This window comes from Notolepis coatsorum (assembly GCF_963971535.1).
Source record: "Notolepis coatsorum genome assembly, chromosome: 14".
Lineage (NCBI taxonomy): Eukaryota > Metazoa > Chordata > Actinopteri > Aulopiformes > Paralepididae > Notolepis > Notolepis coatsorum.
In genome coordinates, this window is record NC_140178.1 from 78,672,910 (window position 1) to 78,693,105 (window position 20,196).

The following is a 20,196-nucleotide window of genomic DNA, read 5'->3' on the forward strand; positions in this document are numbered from 1 at the left end:
ATCAGGCGCGCCGCTGCGTTCTGAATGAGTTGAAGAGGCTTAGTGGCAGTGGCCGGGAGGCCAGCTAGCAGTGCGTTGCAGTAGTCGAGGCGGGAGATGACTGTTGATTGGACGAGGAGTTGGGTGGCTTCTTTTGTCAGGAAGGGGCGGATCCTTCTGACGTTGCTCAGGAGGAATCGGCAGGTTCTGGTTGTCGCTGCGATGTGAGCAGAGAAGTTCAACTGGTCGTCGAGGACAACACCAAGGTTCTTGGCGGTCGGGGACGCGGTCACAGCTGCATTCTCGACTGTGATGGAAAGGTCGGTCAGGTGGGAGGTGCCATTGCTCAAGGACACTTGGGACAGAGGAGTCTGATGATATTTTCTTGATTCTCCAATCACAACTGTTGCTACCCTCTGACAAAAGAGGGTAGGGTTTGAGATTTGACATTTATCTCTGGAAACACATTTGTATGATCAGTAGTGTAATCTTATATCTCTTTGTATCATGTATCTGAAAACTAAAGTAACTCCACGCCTTTTATTTTTACCTTGTTTCTTTTCATTAATAATGTGGTTCTCTATCTCTCACAAAGGTACACAGAGTGAACAGCTAGCTGTTCATCTAAAGATGGATGAGGAGAGCATGCGTGTGTCTTGGGATCTTCCCTCACAATCTACTGAAAGCCTGAAGGAGTATGTGGTGCAATACAAGCAGGCGGGACTTCCTCCGACTCAGGGATTTGATTGGATTAGAGTAAACAAAAGCCAGAAGTCAGCCATTCTAAGAGGTATGCACGACTTGGATGGTTTCGTGTTCGATAAACTGTGTAAAAACTATGGTATCTATATTTTGTCTCACTGTGGAGAAGACACATTTCCTGTCATGTTGGCATATTCCTTTAAAGGAAAAATCCAAAGGTGCAGGTCAAATAAAGTGTTGTCGAAAGTGAACTGGGCTTGGGACGCTTGACATCGAATTTCTGGTGCAAGCCGCCATAGAGCAACACACTGGTTGACCGTATGTGTTAACAGGCTGGTTTTTGGGTTAAAATGTGATCTTGTCTCACGACCGTTATGGGAAAAACCTCCACCCTACTTGTTCTCCCTTCCATCATGCAATAGAATAGAAGTAATAATAATACCGGTAATAATAATAATAATAATAATAAAGCTTTATTTGTATAGCACCTTTCATACAGAAACTGCAGCTCAAAGTGCTTCACAACAGTGCAATAAAATAGTTCTGTTTCATTATGGCTTTCGCTCAGCATCATCTGCACTGTACTTCACTTCGTGCACGAGCACTGAATAAAAAATTCCACCATGTACCTTTACATCCCAACATTCGTCTGGCCACACCCCCATCCGCTTACCTTCATAAGCAGGTGTGTGGTCACCTACTCGCCTCCTTCTTCACTTTCACCACAAGGAAGTGCCTTCGGTAGATCCCACACTTGACGAGGTTGTTAGCTGAAGAAAGTTGAGACGTGATTACATTGTTGCTTGTTTTTTTCTTCTCTCATATTCGACAGAAAAAAACGAAGTCATAATGTCTACTTCGGAGGGTCGCGCTCGCAACGCTACTCTTCACCAGCGGTTCTCCATTTCCGCCTCCGTCGTGCGTCTTGGAGCGGGGCTGAGACCTCTCTCGTGGTCGGCAGCCACGCCCGGTAGGCGTCCGATGGGTAGTTTGCCTCTCCAAGGAGCTGGTACACCAGTGCCGTCTCCTATGAGATGGCCTGGTTCCGGCTCTGGTAACACTGGAGGGGGGGTGAGATGTCTCCTTGGGGCGCCTCGTTCGAAGATGTTGGGGTAGAACCTCTGACTCGTCGGCGGGATGCCCTGCTATCAGCCACATCGGAATGTGGCTCCTTGACCAGTAGCCTGCTGTATGTGAGGGATGCGGGCTCGGAGGAGGAAAGTCTGCAGGGGGAACTGCATGCTTTGTTTCCCGAGCTCATGGCGGCGGCGGCAGTCGCAAACGGTGTGCCGCTGCCGCAGCCACTGCCTGTTCCTGTCCCTGATGATCTCATAGGTCATCTATGGCAACGTCGCCCGGTGAGAGGGGTGGACGTTGTCTACCCATTTTTCCCCTCAATGGCGGCCTATGTCTGTCAGGGCCAGGTGGTCTCCCACATCATAGGCCTTACTCCTGCCTACGTGCAAGTCACGTGGGTGGCGGGTTTGGTCGACGGTATGAAGGAGGGCGTGCCACGGCTTGATAGGCCGATGGCGGCGCTCCTTTGTCCGGAGGTGGTGTGGGAGCCGTTATGGAAGCCGGTTCCCCAAGGGAAATCGGCGAGGCGGTTGGCATATTGGAGCGACCAGTCATTTATCACCGGAACACAATCTCTAGCTGCCGCGTCTAACATCGCGCAGCTGGTGAGATTCATGTCCGGGATATTGACGGGCGGCACGGAGCTGACTGATGTACAACATGACCAGCTCGCCCAGTCGGCAGGAGCCATCCTGCATCTGACTCAGCCGCAGGCTATAGCCGCTGCGAAAGTGCGCGCCCTGGCAACTCTGGTCCAGCGCCACCTTTGGCTGGAGCAGGCTTGTGTGCCGGAGAAGAAGAGAGTTCCACTTCTGACGGCACCCCTCTCCGATGCTGGACTATTCGGGACGGCCCTGCAATTGATGACCTCGACTTGCAGAGAGATGCAGGAGGAGCGCTCCCTGCTCCAGCCTCATTTCCCCCCTCCCGATGTCGCCGGTGGAGTCAGACGGCCGCCACGTCGTCGAGCATCCTCCGCCGTGGCCGCCGCTGCCACCACCGCCACTGCTGGACCTTCGGGGAAGAAGGCCAGGAGGAGAGAGGGCGCCTCCGCTACGACAGCCGGCCCATCTACGCCCGGAGGCGATGGTAGGGATCGTCGAGACCAGCCGCCGATCGTTTATCGGCTCCACGAGATGGCAAATCCCGAGCGGCTCGTGGCAGGCGTCGCTAGGACCCAGTGACTTTTTCTTCCTGTGGTCCCCCCCCTGTTTCCCTTCCCGGCCCTGCTATGATTTTGTTCAAAAATAAAGAGTCCCCTCTAAAGGGGGACTGTATTTTTTGTTAACAAACTGTGTGTTTATTCACCAAACATATGATGGGGTTGCAACGTGTGAATCTTCGCTAGTATGGGTTGATAGGAGGGTTACATTCATGTTAGAGCTTAAGCAAGGCCTGCAGCCTACACTCGGTTGAAAAAGGTTTTTTTCTGCCTCTACCTGAATCTCCACATAAAGGTAAAGGCTAGTTGTGTGCTCTGTTGCTTACACAGTGATATTGAGCTACAACACTATTGTGTTGGGTTTGCAGTAATGCTCGTATGAAAACATACCACGGCTCAGCCGTTCTCTCTCTCTCTATCAATGTTTTTCTGTGTTACAACATGGATGCGGGTGTAGGATTCACACACACACGCGACCTGGTCTTGTTATAAACCCTGTTCACAGATTATCTGTGGTTAGCGTGCATTGTATTAGCTTGCGCTATTCATTAGCATTGCTACTAAAGGTATCATATGGCTAGTTGTTGTTGTATGCAAGGGTTGGGCCTGTGAGGGGGTACCGGATAAACCCCTCCTTCCCTCTTCTGATTGGTCAGGGGGTTTATTCCTCTCTTATTAGTTCAGTCAGGGCCAAGCTGTTAGGCGGCTTGGCAGGGAGGGGGGGGGGGGGAAGGGTTTCCCAGACTCTGCACCTATCACAGGCGTTGAGTCTTGGGTTTCCCCCCGTCGTAGCACACGTCACTACGCACGTTGCTATTGGACGATGGCTTCCGTGAGTTAGACCCGTATGTAAGGTCTGTTATTGTCAAGTGTCGGGATAGAGTGTAGGAATTAAGGTTCCACTACGCTCGATATACGCGTACGGTTGGTCACATGACTCAATGTTACCGTGACTTTTCAATCTATGGCTCACGTGGGAAGTCTCTCTGGGGAGTTCCGTCTATCCTCTGTGGTAGGGATGACGGGATATAAAAATGTAAACAGTTTTTATCCTCGGCTGCGTCAAGTGGGATTCATGTCAGTCGGTGTTTCTTTCTTTTTTAATAAAAGAGTGTGGAGTCGTTGTCGTTCTCCCAGGCGCCTTGAGGGATCAATGTGGGGTCTGGTTAGACTGTCCATTGATGTGTTTTGTGTCCCGACGCATACATAGTGCTGGCTCGGGGTGTTTCTGATAAGAATCATGCGGGTGGCTAGTACGCCTTGGTTACTTGTTATTAAAACAGCGTTTTTATAAAGCAACTGGGATGGGTTTTTTTCCCTCTTCCGAGAGCCTGTTACTGGGTCTCGACGGATTCTCGTTCATATCTGGGGGATGTTAACGGAATAGATCAGAACATAGGGGTCTCACGCCCTTGGGCTGGGCCACCGAGCACGGTTCAAACCGGCCCGTCTGGGTGGTGCCCTCTTTTCATGTTTTAGATCAACACGCATATCTGCCCCTTCTCCTGGAGTAGGCATGTCGGCGTGGTTAGGGCACGGGACTGGTTCTGGTCACGCTGGTCCAGGTCAGTTAACCCGTTGTCCGCCGGGTATGCAGATCTGCTGTTCTGGTACCCTGAGGGACTTGGGCTTTTTTCAGGGGGAAAAATGCCGGGTCGGCCCGGGTGTCACAGGGTTAGGCGTTATGGAGACCCTTTGTTGGGTACTCTTTTGTACCTGGCACTATTGTAAGGGGCTGGTTCTCCTTCTTTCGCTCCTTTCTCACGCATGGCGAAGAGGGAGCTGTTGGGGTGGTCTTCTGGACCCCCTCTGGTAATCCTGTGTGCTTCCCGGGCCGCCGGGCCCGGTCCGAAGTAAAGTTTTGTTGATACCGTAGGCCTGGGATAACCCTTTTTTGGAAACTGAAACACTTGTACTGCGGTATAGCTGGTGTATACCCGCAGGTGTGTTTTGGAGTTTTTTCTTGAGGGGTTATAGGAACAACCACCGTCTGTACCGAGAGGGTAGTTGATTCCCTGGTATGTTGGAGCAGAGTCAACTCCCGGGTTAACCGGTTGAGTGTGCCCCTGCACGTTCATGACGTCTGCCAATCATGTCAGCCTTCTCTGCCTCGACCCCTCTGGGTGTTTTTTTTTTAATGGAGGCTCATGGTGATCGACAACGCCAGCATACGCCCCTTCCGCCGGGGGGGCTGTTTTCAGTTGACTCCTTTGGCGCCTGTCTCGTCCGCAGTGCTCCAGGCTCAGGTTACAGCCTGCTGCCTAGTTCCCCGGTGCGCTGCCTGCTTCCGTTGGTTGAATTTTTTGAGTGCTTACGGCCATGCTGACTGCCTGTTCTGCAGGGTCAGTGTGCCAGGCGGTGTGCTATTGGGGGGAAATTATCCGAATACGCTGGCGATGTGGGGGGCGGTGTCACTAAGTGACCGCCTGGTGGGGTCTTGATGCCTGGCGTCATTGACCTCTCCGGGCCCCCTTTTTCCAGGGGATCCAGTCCCTTCAGTGGGTCTGGGTCTTCCTTCGCGCTCTGCTGCTACAGCCTTGCCACGGGGTTGGGTTTGCTCTTGACCCCGTGATTTTGGGGGCAGTAACGAGGTTTGTTCCTTCCGTACGTTCCCTGGTGGCATGCGGGTTGTGCGTGTGTGTAGTCGTGGGGTCAAGCCACGGTCTGCTCACCCTGTGCGTTGAGTTGCTTGAGTTCCTCTTCGCACGGTCGGATCCGTCTCCCTCCCGTAAGCCTCCAATAGGGAGGGTATCCCTATTAGGGAGGGTCGGGGGGCTCGGTCCTCCCCGGTCTGATGGTTGTGGGGGGCCTCAGCGGGGTACATTTGTCGAGCTATGGCTCCCGCTCAGCTCCTCTTGTGCAGATGATGCTGAGCGAAAGCCATAATGAAACAGAACGTAAGGTTATGTATATAACCAAGTTCTGTGAATTATGGCGACGCTCAGCATCAGACGCCGCTGCGGCCCTTGATCTCGCCTTGTGGTGAAAGTTTGGGAAGGAGGCGAGTAGGTGACCACACACCTGCTTATGAAGGTAAGCAGATGGGAGTGTGGCCAGACGAATGTTGGGATGTAAAGGTACATGGTGGAATTTTTTATTCAGTGCTCGTGCACGAAGTGAAGTACAGTGCAGATGATGCTGAGTGTCGCCATAATTCACAGAACTTGGTTATATACATAACCTTACGTTCTGGATTACTGTTTAACAGTTTAAAGTTGTCTTTGCCTTCTCTGTTTGGTATCCACAGTTTAAAACCTGACAGTCTTCCCTCCTGTTTGATACCCACTTTGACCCTTCGAACCTCCCATACACCAGAAGTGAATAGAAGATGGTGGCTGACATTTACAGCAACCGTCTAACTTCTTAAGCATTGATTGACAATTTTATTGACAATTTTATTAACAGATTGCAGAATACAGAAGCTATGAATGTCCTATGAGGGGGGATCATTCTTTTAAAAGTACTGACCCTTTCCTTTAACAGAGTTTCATTTTCAGAGCAGCAGCTTTACCATTGGTCTCTGTCTCCATCTACAGGTCAATTCAAGAATTGCACCGCCTACCAAGTGTCCTTGTTTGCCATATTCCAAAGTAGTTCTAACCAACAACTTTCATCCATAATTGGATATGCCTCGCAAGGGAGTAAGTATTGGCATTTAACATGCTTGCAAGCATTGTCCTTATAGGTGAACATCTCCTCATATGTGATCTATTTTGCCTTCATATTGTCATGTTGTGGCCAGTGGCGGCTGGTGAATTCTTCTCCAGGAGGGGCGCTATACCAAACATTTTGCAAACATGTACAAGGCACGCATTGGCGAATATTATCACCATTGCCATCAATCAATATATGATCACAGTCAGTCAAATGCAACCACGTTTCCAATAGCCCTACACAAACACAGCTCTCTCTCTCTCTCTTCCACCTTTTGTTTCTCTTCCTCTACTTGTCTCTTTCTCTCCTCCATCTCTCTCTCTCTCTGATCCATCCAATAATAATAACATATGTATATCTTGTCATTTTAAACAAGTTACCATTCATTGTCCGGGTAATTATGGCCCCCCCCCGCGGCGAAATTAATAAATTATTTAGTTCAACAACAACACAGCATCGCTCAGAGAGAGAGAGAGAGAGGGAGAGAGGGAGAGAGAGAGGGAGAGAGAGAGAGAGAGAGAGAGAGAGAGAGTCCAGACTGCATATAGCTTGTTGTTGTTGTTCTTACCGAACCAGCTAACTACTAGCAAAGCGTATTTCCTCGAGGCGATGTCACGTGCCACTCTCAGCCAATAGAGTGACTACTTCGGGCACTAGACCAAGCGCTCTCGGATATCGTATTTGATTGTGTTATGTTGTACGTACGTATTTATTTGCCCTGTGAGTTGCGCACGGACCGTGGAGCTGAGACCGAGCGCCCATGAAAAGGGGTTTGAGGGGGCTAGGCCGCTAGGGGCCGGGGGGCGTGAATACTTTCCTTTCTTCTTCTTCTTTTAACCAGGGAGGGCGGCGGCCTAGCGCCCCCTATTGACCAGCCGCCACTGGTTGTGGCCCTGTGTTGTGAAGCTCAACTGGTAGAGTGTCCCACTAACACTGCCAGGTTTGCGGCTTTGTTTTCTATTGTGGTCGAACATGTTGAAAATGAATGCACTGTAAGGTGCTTTGGGTAAATGTTCCACTATTGAGATTATGTTATGTCTCCCGCCTCGTTAAATTGAGGATTCTCTCTTTCACTCAGTCCCACCCAGGGTTTCCTCATTCAAGGCGGTTTCTACTCACGCAACCCGTGTCAGCCTGTCCTGGGTTCCTATTCCACTGACTCAGAGGAACGGCGTGATCCTTTTTTATCAAATAGGAGTGAAGGGCCATGAAGGTACAGTATGACAAATTGATTACTTAGGTGTTCTTTTTTTTATCCACTTTTTCTCCCCATTTTTTCAATTTTTTTCTCCCATCCCAAATTTCTTAATGTCTTGAACGTTGCTAGACTATGCCTCCCACTGGTCGGCTGTAGTGAGGACAGAAGCCTTGTTGCATCACGTGTCCCCTCCGGTACACGAGGAGGCAGCCTGTCGCATCTTTTCACCGCAGCAGCTCGAACTCTCGGTGGCGAGGAGTAACGCGTGGGAGGCTCACGCTGCCCCCGCTACTTCCTGCTTCCGCCGCACCGGCATCACCAGACCGACCTGTAGGAGTCGCTGTCCACAACGTCCAATCCCCACCCTCCAGCTTTCCTCAGCAACCTTTTTGACATGGAGTGCCTGTTTTAAATATAGTTGTAACTAGTGTGCCTCAACAATATTCCATGCATTGTAATTTTTTTCTTCTCATAATCAGGTCTTTTTAATGATAATTTTTACGTCATTATTGTTATTGTTATTATTAACAATATTATTATGATGGTTGTATCAACCCTAAATCTGAGTTGGGGGGGGGGGGGGAATGCAATGCAGACAAACAGCTGCATACAGTGCAACCATTTCACTCACATTTGCCCATTCATTTTTGGACACATCACCTAATGGAGAACACCAGGATGTGAATGGAGGGTGAATGTGAGGTATATCGTGTAAATACGTTTTGATTGATCGCAAGACTACACTGTAAAGACAATTATAATAATAAATTACCAGAACTTAAAAATATTGAGTTCAGTTACTGTGCATTAAGGTTTTCAGTTTTCAATCCAAAATAAGTACACAACCACATTATTTCAACCTAATAAAACTATGTTTATTGTCATTGTTTTAAGAACACTAGTTGACTTGGTAATACTCACATTTTGAGTAAAAAAAATGGCTTTTAACATGTGCAATGTTCAATGAAATAGAAAAATAAATAATAAAATTTGTTGATTAATCCCACTGGTCACAATAGTGACCGTAATAATGTTTTTGTTATAAGGCTCTGCAAATGTTACTGAATGATGTAGCAATGTATTTCCAGCTAAATTGAAATAATAAACAAATAAAGGGTCTCAATTAAATATGTGGTAGTAAAAATAACCTGTGGGAGGATTTCAACAAGATAAATGCGACAACAGTGCAAAATAGTTCACTATAATATTTCAAAGCAAAAAAAAATATATATATAATATATATTTTTTTAATGCTGACCCCTGTGCCTATGAAAATGCCCCTGTGTGCCTATGCAGGCACGCGTGCCTAGGGTTGCCTACCCCTGCTCTAACACTTGCCAATTGTGTTAGTGTGAACGACCGGCCAGCCGGTAGCAACGCCGAGAGCTGGGCTCGAACCCAGCGTCTCCTGCGTTAGTGGCGAGCGCCTTGCCCACTGCGCCAATCAGCCGCCCTTACTTAGGTGTTCTTAATAATAAATTAAATATAATACATTGGATTTATATAGCGCTTTTCCAAATGCTCAAAGACACTTACCATCCACACCTTCTCTACTCATGCAAAAACTAGAGTGGACCTGTCTACACTGTGACAGTACTATTTGTCTTTAACTAGACTTCCACCCGTCTGTTCTAGTGTACTACAATGTGACTGGTTCCTCTAACTAGACTACCACCCATCTGTTCTAGTGCACTACAATGTGACTGGTTCCTCTAACTAGACTACCACCCATCTGTTCTAGTGCACTACAATGTGACTGGTTCCTCTAACTAAACTACCACCCGTCTGTTCTAGTGTACTACAATGTGACTGGTTCCTCTAACTAAACTACCACCCATCTGTTCTAGTGCACTACAATGTGACTGGTTCCTCTAACTAGACTACCACCCATCTGTTCTAGTGCACTACAATGTGACTGGTTCCTCTAACTAGACTACCACCCGTCTGTTCTAGTGTACTACAATGTGACTGGTTCCTCTAACTAAACTACCACCCGTCTGTTCTAGTGTACTACAATGTGACTGGTTCCTCTAACTAGACTACCACCCATATGTTCTAGTGCACTACAATGTGACTGGTTCCTCTAACTAGACTACCACCCATCTGTTCTAATGCACTACAATGTGACTGGTTCCTCTAACTAGACTACCACCCATCTGTTCTAGTGCACTACAATGTGACTGGTTCCTCTAACTAGACTACCACCCATCTGTTCTAGTGCACTACAATGTGACTGGTTCCTCTAACTAGACTACCACCCATCTGTTCTAGTGCACTACAATGTGACTGGTTCCTCTAACTAGACTACTACCCATCTGTTCTAATGCACTACAATGTGACTGGTTCCTCTAACTAGACTACCACCCATCTGTTCTAGTGCACTACAATGTGACTGGTTCCTCTAACTAGACTACCACCCATCTGTTCTAGTGCACTACAATGTGACTGGTTCCTCTAACTAGACTACTACCCATCTGTTCTAATGCACTACAATGTGACTGGTTCCTCTAACTAGACTACCACCCATCTGTTCTAGTGCACTACAATGTGACTGGATCCTCACACCGTGACAATAGGACTTTCCTGATGCAGCATCTCCATCCTGGTGAGGAGTATGAGGTGTGGATCAGAGCCATGACAGAGGCGGGACCCGGACCCAACGCCACAGCTAGGTTCAAAACCACGGATCACCATGACTACGGTATTGCATCACCTGTTTAAAGGGATAGTTGAGATTTTATTTTTAACATCTGCCCTATTTTCTACTCACCAATGACGGTGTTGATCGGTAGAGTCCTTTCTCAGCACCTTATACCTGTTCCTCATACTTAGTTGGATAGTTGGTAAGTATGCATGAGGATTGTGTTTTGATTAAGACTCAAGAACAAAATAAAGGAGCTTGCCATGTTTGGTTTAGATAAACAATGCTGATTACATTACAGGGTATAAGGATCACTGGCTGGCAATAGAGACATATCAGTGTAAATCAATCTCTCTCCCTCTCTTTTCTCTCACACACAGGCTACACAGTACCAGTCATAATAGGGACAGTGACTATGGCTGTAGCCTGCATCATGTGTACTGTTCTCAGTGTCATCAGGTGAGAGGATGGTCCAGCGTGAGATTCTACCTAGGATACGTTTCTCACTCATGTTATGTTTCCCTCTCATAGTCCTTTCTTCACGCCTCTTGTCGACCTTCTGTCGGACACGTCATCTCTCAAAGATTTGGATATCTTCCTTGCGAATTAGCTAGTATGGAAGGTTTGACGCCATCTTTTCTCAGTCCACCATTATCAGAAATTACTTTCAACAGGTAGTAATAACTTTGGCAGCAAACAGAAGCAAATCAAGCACATGTAGAAATGTGAATGTTTAGAGGAGTTGACCATATTCACCCGGCGGCCATTTTGTGCTTATGTCATGCAATTCCTTTCCACCCTGTTCCCAAATGGCCGGCGTGTGAATACGGTAAATTGAGCAAGAATGATGCATTAAATTCAAACAGACAAAAGACGTAACAGTCCTCTTGTCTAATGGAGGGATGGTGTGGTCTCTAAACTGTGGGGGAACCCCCCCCCCCACACACACACACACATAGCCTACATTATACCTAACCTCGTTCCCACAGTTTTATCTCCTCCGTGACATTATACCACAGTTAGTTCAGATCTCTCATCGTGATTGGCTGAGCAACATTCCAATGAATGCTAAAGTCTCTGGTAAAGCCATTTAACTCTCGTAGCCTAGCAATGCCTTTTGTTTACTGCTGCACTCTACCATCTTACAGCAAAATAAGTGTTTGTTATTCATAAAACTGTGGTATAAGTAAGGGATACCCGGATAATACATGACGAAGTGTGCGGTTATCAAAAAATAATGGCACACCTTGGAGTGTATTATTCCACTTATACCATGGCCACTTGCCAAATACAAAAAAAGATGTGCCATTTATTCATATTTTCTACATTTGAATATATATAAACAAATATGTTATTTATGCTTTGCTCACTGCTGACTTTCAGTATAATCCTTCTGCGCTACCTTAGCAACTGCTTGACAACTACCGGTCACTTGACTGATGCCGGTGACAATTACCCAGAAAGCTAACTTTATGCTAGCAAGCCTTTCTGTCAATAGCTTTAATAATTTCTATGCCTACCAACTTTCAAGGCTTACAATGTGTAGATCAATAAAGCAACCTGTGTCAGCAGCAAGCATATTGTCACATATTGTCATACTATGAAGAATATCTGTCACTATAGCTTTTTTCTTTGCCCCCAATTATGTCTTATGTGTAGGGTTAAGAAAAAGAACTGTCCCTTGGTGCTTCAGTGTTTTTATGAAAAAGTGCCAGACCCCGGCAACAGCCTCATTTTCCGACAGATGAAGTACCAGGTAAGAGACTGATAGGGCAATTGGGGGCACAGCGCCCTATCTCAAACCCCTCCGTCTTTTATTGATACTCCAATCACAACTGTTGCTTCCCACGGACAAACAAAGTTTAGAGGACACTGAGAACACCCGAACAAAGTTTGTCCAAGGAAAGCAACAATTGTGATTGGAGGATCAAGAAAAGAGGGCAGGGTTTGAGATGAGTCAATTGGGTTCTAATCTATGGAAAGGGATTCCCATTGGTTTTTGTTATTTTGTCATAATAGATGGAATACATTTGACTGATTACTGTTCTGTCATGTTTAAGCTCTTTCCTCCAGTAATCTAGTCCTGACAGATGTCCCGTTTACGCTCTCTTTCAGTAATCTAGTCCTGACTGATGTCCATACTGAAGTGAAAAATCAAGTTCTCGGCTTCTGTGATCATTGTTTCAGAATCACATATTATGAGTGTTGCAAAGTTAAACATTTGAATCTTTTATTTCCATGGCCTAAGGAAGTTCAATCTGTATTAGTGAATATGAGCTACTCTCTCCCAAAGCCAGAAAAGTAAGAATCTAACTTGTGATGTCATCAAGTATAAATTCTGGCGCTGCTCCGTTGACAATGAATGAGAGACTGTTTTCTTGGACCAAATCAAATCAAAATCAAATCAAATTTATTTGTAAGGCCCGACAACACACGTTAATGTCCCCATGGGCCGGACACATCTTCTTTAAACAAGTCAAGAAGAAACATAACAATAAGTCAAGAACAAAACAAGAACACCATAAGGTCCAACAAATTTAAAATAAATGCAAATAAATGATTGAATGCAAGCACTCCCAGACATACCCCACGCGAAGGTAAGGAAAAACTCACTAAAACCTAACAATAGGGGAAAATGCACCACAGGCAGTGTGGAGGAGAGAAACCTTAGAAGGGCCATTCAAGGGGGATCTCCCTTCTTAGATGTCGGTGATAGTAGTGTTGCAGACTAACAGCTGGTAAGCATGCACTCATGTGTGTAGTGAAACACAGATGAGTGCATGCAATAGCAACTGAACATTTTGAAAAATTAAAGATAGAGCTGATAGCGATAGCAACTGAACATTTTGAAAGATTAAAGATAAATAAATAATAATAATTTAGGACCTGCTCAGAGGTCATTAACCCTTTATCTGCCAGGGATTATTCTGATCTTAATCCCCTATCTGCCAGCGCTGTAAGTCTATGGGGATGTTCCCCTTCTTTGCAGGGCTATAACTTTTTAAATTGTATTACTAAATTGACATTACTATGGCCCATTCAACGTCAAGTTTCTATCGTTTAGGATGTAGCAACGTTCTACTTTTTCATTCACATATTCATACTAAAATATGGTCTAAAGTATAAATATGTTTTTATCGTTTTCTGCAGCATTCTGCAGAACGTGATTTATAGCCACAAATACATATATTAGATCATCAAATGTAGTTTGATACCGATTGACGTCAGATAAAAAAATTCAATTGTACAAGGTCCTAAGCATCATGCCTCATCATCTGCTGGTGACCGGAGGGGGGGGGGGGTTTATAAGGGCGCGTTCACACCTACTCTGTTTGGTCCACTTTAAGTGGACCATGGTCCCTTTAGATCGATAGTCCGTTTGGTTTGTACAGGTGTGAACGCAAACCGAACTATAATGAGGACCAAACAACCGAACCATGGTCCTCTTGAAAAGTTGGGACTCGGTTCGTTTCAATCGAACTATAGTACCTAATCCAGGAAGCAAAGTAGCCTACTCCTCTCTAGACTGGCGCCGCACGCGGACAGTCTCTCTCTTCCTCCCTCTCTCTCTCTCCTCCCTAGACGCAGTCTCTCTCTTCCTCTCTCTCTATAGACTCGCGCCGCGCGCACCCCCCAACTTTCTCCTGCGTGAGGAGGACATTCGCGGACATACTCTCAGATAAAGAAAAAAAAAGCTTACAAACTTTTTGGGTAATTTCATAATAGCAGCGTGGACCAGCTCTGTAACAACAACGCATCTCGAGCTGCTTCTATGCAGCTGTCTAGTAGTTGACAGCTTACGCAGGAAGGAAAGGTCTCTCTCTCTCTCTCTCTCTCTCTCTCTCTCTCTCTCTCTCTCTCTCTCTCTCTCTCTCTCTCTCTCTCTCTCTCTCTCTCTCTCTCTCTCTCTCTCTCTCTCTCTCTCTCTCTCTCTCTCTCTCTCTCCTCTCTAGACGCAGTCTCTCTCTTCCTCTCTCTCTATAGACTCACGCCGTGCACACCCCCAACTTTCTCCTGCGTGAGGAGGACATTCGCGGACATTCTCTCAGATAAAGAAAAAAAAAGGTTACATACTTTTTGGGTAATTTCATAATAGCAGCGTGGACCAGCTCTGTAACAACAACGCATCTCGAGCTGCTTCTATGCAGCTGTCTAGTAGTTGACAGCTTACGCAGGAAGGAAAGGTCTCTCTCTCTCTCTCTCTCTCTCTCTCTCTCTCTCTCTCTACTCTCTAGTCCAGGGGTTCCCAAACTTTTCAGGAAATTCAGAATGCCGCGAAGCAGTAACACACACAGTGAACACATAGTTAAGTACGACTGACGGATGCATTGCAACTATGTGTGTTACTGCTTTGCGGCATAAGCCCCATAATACTCTCCCCGCTGTTGAAAGTCGGAGCACGGAGGGTCGTTGATGAGCGCAGCGATCCCGCTCGCGGTAGCCCCTCTCCCCGCTGGCGAAAGCCTTATCGCAGCACGGCTGAGGGCCGCGCTGCGGCTCATGCGCATGCGCGCGCTCGGCCAATCAGAGCGCAAAACGGCAACGCGGAAACCGAACAGCGTTGTAGAAGGCATAGACGCCTCCTGTCCGTCTTCGTCAAGGACGCCACAGCGTTAGCGAAAGATAGAGCTGATAGCGAATCTATTTGAGGCACAGGGGCGGCACAAAGAGGGTCGCGTCCTTCCCGTCTTAATCGCGGGACGTCCAGCACTCCGGTCACCACTACGAGACCCTATTGGACCCTTGGATATTCTATTGTAGTGTTCTCAGTTCTGAAACAGAAAATGTACCTATGAACTTAGAACATTCCTGTGTCCTCTATAAACTCCTTCCCAATTCATTGTCTCATGGCGCAGCTTCAGACTTTATACCTGATGACATCATAAATGAGAGATTTAGCACTTGCTCATTTTCACTAATATTTGTGTACCGTCTCAGACCAGCATGTATGAATGCTGAAATTGGGCCCTAGTTCCAGTTCAATTACTGGATGTAGTTTAACTACATTAAAATCTTTGCTCAGTAGTTAGCTACTTTGGGTTGTGTAGTTTAGGTGGGATCATCCCTATGTTCCCCGGGTTCTATGTTCCCCGCTTTGATTGATTAAGAGATTGAAAATCTTATAAATTTTTATTATTTTATTAATTATTAATGTCCGCCTTGTTTCGAACGGTTAAGCTTAGGCCCTCTTTCGAACTGGTTAAGGTTAGAGTTTGGAATCAGGGCTGGTGGTCTAAAATGTTCAATCAATCAATCAATCAAAGCGGGGAACATAGAACCCGGGGAACATAGGACCCGTTTAGGTAGTTAATTACAAACTACATATTTCCCTAAAACTTTCCCTAAAAAGTGAGGTTTTGCCTGCTCTGGTCACTGAGGCTGCGGTTACACTAGGGCCATTTTCGTTTAGTTTCATTCGCTTTTCAGAATGCTGCGTATTGGCAGGCAAGTAAGAGTTAAGTTAGACGTCGTTTTGTCTCGTCTACTATATACATGTAGTACAATGCCAAAGCAGTAGGCGGCGATGTAGTTCAAACATGAAGGCCATTTTCAACCAATCAGAAAGGTTGAACGAGACACTCCACATCCTGCTCAAAATCTCAAAAGCCACCATCTTTATACCTCGCATGACCCATTTAGCCACATAGCATTTATTTTTCAGCAAGAAATAAAGTGCAATAAACAAAAACGGATACATTCACTGTGTTCTGCCTCATTTGTTGATGATTTGTTGATGAAACAAAACTAACATCAACACAATTGACCACCAAGAGCGGAGTTTAGTCTCACAAAAATATCGCCGATTTTGTTAGCTTATGTGCTAACGTGATTGGGATATGCCAGTATAACAGTATAGCATTGTGGCTAGCAGCTACATAGTGCTAGTATAGTGCTAGCAGAATGAATGGATGTAAACGTTATTAACAGATTACAGAATAGGTACAATACAATATGGCTCAATACAAACAATTGTTAAGGGAATGCAGACTGTTGTAGCTTGGACTGGGCTCCTTATAACAATAACTTGACAACACGTTGGTAGCCACAGCTACTTGGGACAGCTCTGCTGTAAACACTGGAAATAACCATGCGGGTCTCTACTGCGCATGGGCATTGGGCAGAACGGCTCCGTATCCGGCTCGCGCATATTACATGACACCATTGTCGGCGAGTTTCCAAAACGAAAACACCTTTTCAGCGTTCCCGCTAGGGGAACGCGTTTTCCTCCCAAAACTGCGTTTCTTTTTAACTTGGACATGTAAACGTAATCATTCAGCAACAAAAACAAAAACCCCGGTGTAACCATGGCCTGAATCAAACACTCCCACACTGTACTCTCAGTTCGGTTGTTGCACCATGTAACTATACAAGATTCCACACTCGGTATGAGAATGTTTTCCGCAATGTAATTTGGATGTAGTTTAACTACTTTTTTAAAGTAGTGTTAGCTTGACAAGCACATTTATTTTTAGAGTAGTTAAACGGGATAGTTTGGATTTTTTTACATTACAGATGTAGGGGTGTAGCGGTACACAAAAGATGTAGGGTTGTAAAAAACCCACAGTATGGTACGTACCTCGGTTTTTTAAGTCAAGGTTCGGTACGGGTTTTCGGTACAGTGGGGGAAAGTTTGGCTTTCCATGTTCCACTCAGGGGTGATGCAGTGTGCAGTAACTAATTGTACTTGTAGGGCTGTCAACGAATATTCTATATTGAAATTAATAATCGACTTGTAAAAAAAATAAGAAATTATAATAATAATTATATTAGATTGTGAAAAAAACAGCCCCCGGTGGGCAGTCGTTAGTACGGTAGTTAACATACCATTGTATTCATTCGGTACACAGCCGTTCGGTACGGTACACACTGAAACGGCTCGGTACGGATACGTGTACCACTACCTTTACACCCCTAGTGTACAGTATGTTGTTGTTCTCCAATAGTTCAGTGGCTCCTTGTGTTTGACGTGTGTACGGTTACGGTATGTTATTGTTCTCCCGTAGTTCAGTGGCTCTGTGTTTGACGTGTGTACGGTATGTTGTTATTCTCCCGTAGTTCAACGGCTCCTTGGCGTGGATCTGCATGCCGATTCCAGAACCCAAGATCTCCCAGGTGGAGGTGGTGGAAAAGCAGCCCCAGGCCCACGAGACGTGCTCCCAGAAGACCCCCTGGTCCTCCACTAGACCGACTGAAGAGGTGGTGGCCGAGCAGGGCAGGCAGACGAATGGGGATCGGGGAGAAGAACCCATCAGAGAGTGGGATTCCTCAAGCTTGTCAGAAGAGGACGAGTTTGTTTCGGGCTACGAAAAGCACTTCATGCCCACTCACTTGGATGTACAATTAATTCCTGACTCAATACAGTGACATTTTATCTCAGAGTTTTATTTTCATACTGTGTCTTACACTGACTGTAGTTTATGTGAAAGGTAAAGATAATGATGTGACGAGGAATGTCACTGAGCCATTCTATCTTTTACGTGTCAGTATTATGTCTGACTTTTACATTTCATGCTTGGATATGTGAATGAAAGAACAATGTTTTTGTATGAATCTCCTGGTCCAGTCAATATTACATTTAATTAAACATCATGAAAAGCAATTGATTGATTGATTGATTGAAAAGTGTATTAACAGATTGCAGAATGGGTACAGTACAGTACAGCTCAATACATACAATTGTTAAGGGGATGCAAACCAGAGAAAGACTTTCGTCTTGTTTACATCAGGGTCCCCCATTTTCAATTCATCATAACATATATGACATACATGACATACAGATAGACAGTACTGCTACATCTATACAATTATGACATATCAGATTTGCAAATACAGTACTGTTTGTGATACAAAAGTGTCCAGAAAAAGAGTGTATATACATTTGACGTAGAAACTGTACATTGGAGGAGGTTGGGTGGGTGTGGCTGTACATTGGAGGTGGGGGGGGGGGGGGGGGGGGGTTGGGTGGGGCACTGTACATTGGAATACTGACAAAGCCATACTTGGTCTTTACTGTACAACTGGGTTAGGACATTTGTAGGGGCCAGTTTCGAGTTGCAGTCTCCCGTAGGTGTTCTTTGAGAGTGTTTTTGAAAGTGGGTAGTGATTCACATTCCTTTACAGCTTTGGGTAGGGCGTTCCACATTGTGGCATAATTGCGAAACGTGTTTAGTCCCTTGTTTGAGCCGAATCTGGGTTTAACATGATTTGTGGAGCTCCCTCTGGTGTTGTGATCGTGGTATTCACTGACCTTTGGGAAGTATTTTGACATGTACATGGGTACCTTGGTCGTGTAGTGTATCTTGTAGACCAGGCCCATTGCAAGTTGCTGTACTCTGTCGTCTACTCTAAGCCATCCTAGGTTGGCAAAGTGGGTGTTAATATACAACCGGAGCCTCGCGTAAAATACGAATGTATGAGGCCTCTTTTTTGGAAACACAGAGCGGCACTAGTAGCCGCAAGTTGCGTTTTACAATGAAACGACACTATGAACAACATAGCAGCCAGCTACCAACCGTGAGCACAGAAATTGCGCCTGTTCAAAAGGCGTGTTTTCCGCAGCCCCACGTTCTCCGTGTCACCAGCGAAAGACTTACAATACACAGACTGAATGAAAAAAGAGGGGCAGAGCCCTTGGTTATGTGCTATGTACCTTGCTTGCAAGCTAACATAAATAGCAATACCAATTGTGAATTCAGAGTCTACGCCTGTTTTAAAAAGCATGTTCTCACTGAACCCAAAACTCTCACACACAAGAGAACGCCACCCATCAATTTTAGCTGTTATCAACAGAAACAACAGGCCCTCATTACTCATTTCATACGAGAGCTACCTCAAAATACACAGTGAATAAACACACGCACATTACAAACAAACCTCGTCACTCCTTTAGAGGGACCTTTCTCATTGTAACGTATAGTATTTCGAGGGCAGAACAGAGGGAGAGAGAGATGAAGGAACCTGCTGCTGCAGTGACAGTACCAACACAGTGCAACATTACAAGATGCCGTTGCCGGCCCTACCTGAGCACGGCCCAGTTCGACTACTGGATGCTGTGCGACGTTCACCGGTCTACTGTCACTGAACTCTGAAGAAAGTCCAGCAGCGCCTCTCCCCATGTTTACACCCCGCGTCCACTCCATGCAACATCTGTGATGTGCTGGTAAGAGACGCAGGGCCTCAGCATTTTCCGCAGAGACCGGGGGACTTGAACCCTGTGGCCTGTGCATACTCTTCCTTCTACCACTGACCACCTCACTCGTCGGGGATCCGTTTGATGTTGCCGGAGCCGATGGCTTCTGAGCAGCACCATACTCTGCGCCGTTTGCCATAGCGAACGGCGGAGGCTGGGAGAAGGAAGTGCTGGTGGAACCGCTCGACCACCAGCCATAGCTGCTCACCGAATGACGGGAGCAAGCAGCGGCGGGGGGCTTGCGCCGTAAGTCAACCCCGGAGGGGACACCGGAGTCGGAGGGCCTCTCACTGAAGAGGGGCGCTCAACGGTCTCTGGACGGTATGCACCGAGCGCCGCCGAAGCTCACCCTCTCACCACAAACGTGGAGTCAGGGAACCTCCGAGGCCCACAGAGGAGGTTGTGACGGAAATTGTTGGTGATGCCATCCTCCATAAAAACAGCAACCACCGAGAATAACTAAGCTAAAAGCCACTTGCATGCCGTGTGCGTATAGCGAAACACTGGCACACCCCTCACTTATATGCATATGAGCGGAAGGGGCGTGGCCGGGCAAGTAAAGATGCAAGTAGCGGAATTCTTTCAAGGTCACG

At 46.4% G+C, this 20,196-nt stretch overlaps 1 protein-coding gene across 2 annotated transcripts in view; it reads left to right on the top strand.

Moving 5' to 3' along the window:
- il12rb2l (interleukin 12 receptor, beta 2a, like) overlaps positions 1-17,988 on the top strand; it is a 74,840-nt gene extending 56,852 nt beyond the window's left edge. For both annotated transcript variants that reach the window (XM_084328843.1, XM_084328844.1), the window contains 7 exons: positions 575-769; positions 6,457-6,561; positions 7,653-7,787; positions 10,309-10,473; positions 10,794-10,872; positions 12,073-12,169; positions 17,470-17,988. In XM_084328843.1, coding sequence (XP_084184969.1) covers positions 575-769; positions 6,457-6,561; positions 7,653-7,787; positions 10,309-10,473; positions 10,794-10,872; positions 12,073-12,169; positions 17,470-17,778 — 1,085 coding nt within the window. In that variant the 3' untranslated portion in view covers positions 17,779-17,988. The remainder of the gene's footprint in view (positions 1-574; positions 770-6,456; positions 6,562-7,652; positions 7,788-10,308; positions 10,474-10,793; positions 10,873-12,072; positions 12,170-17,469) is intronic.
- Positions 17,989-20,196: the final 2,208 nt, after the last annotated feature.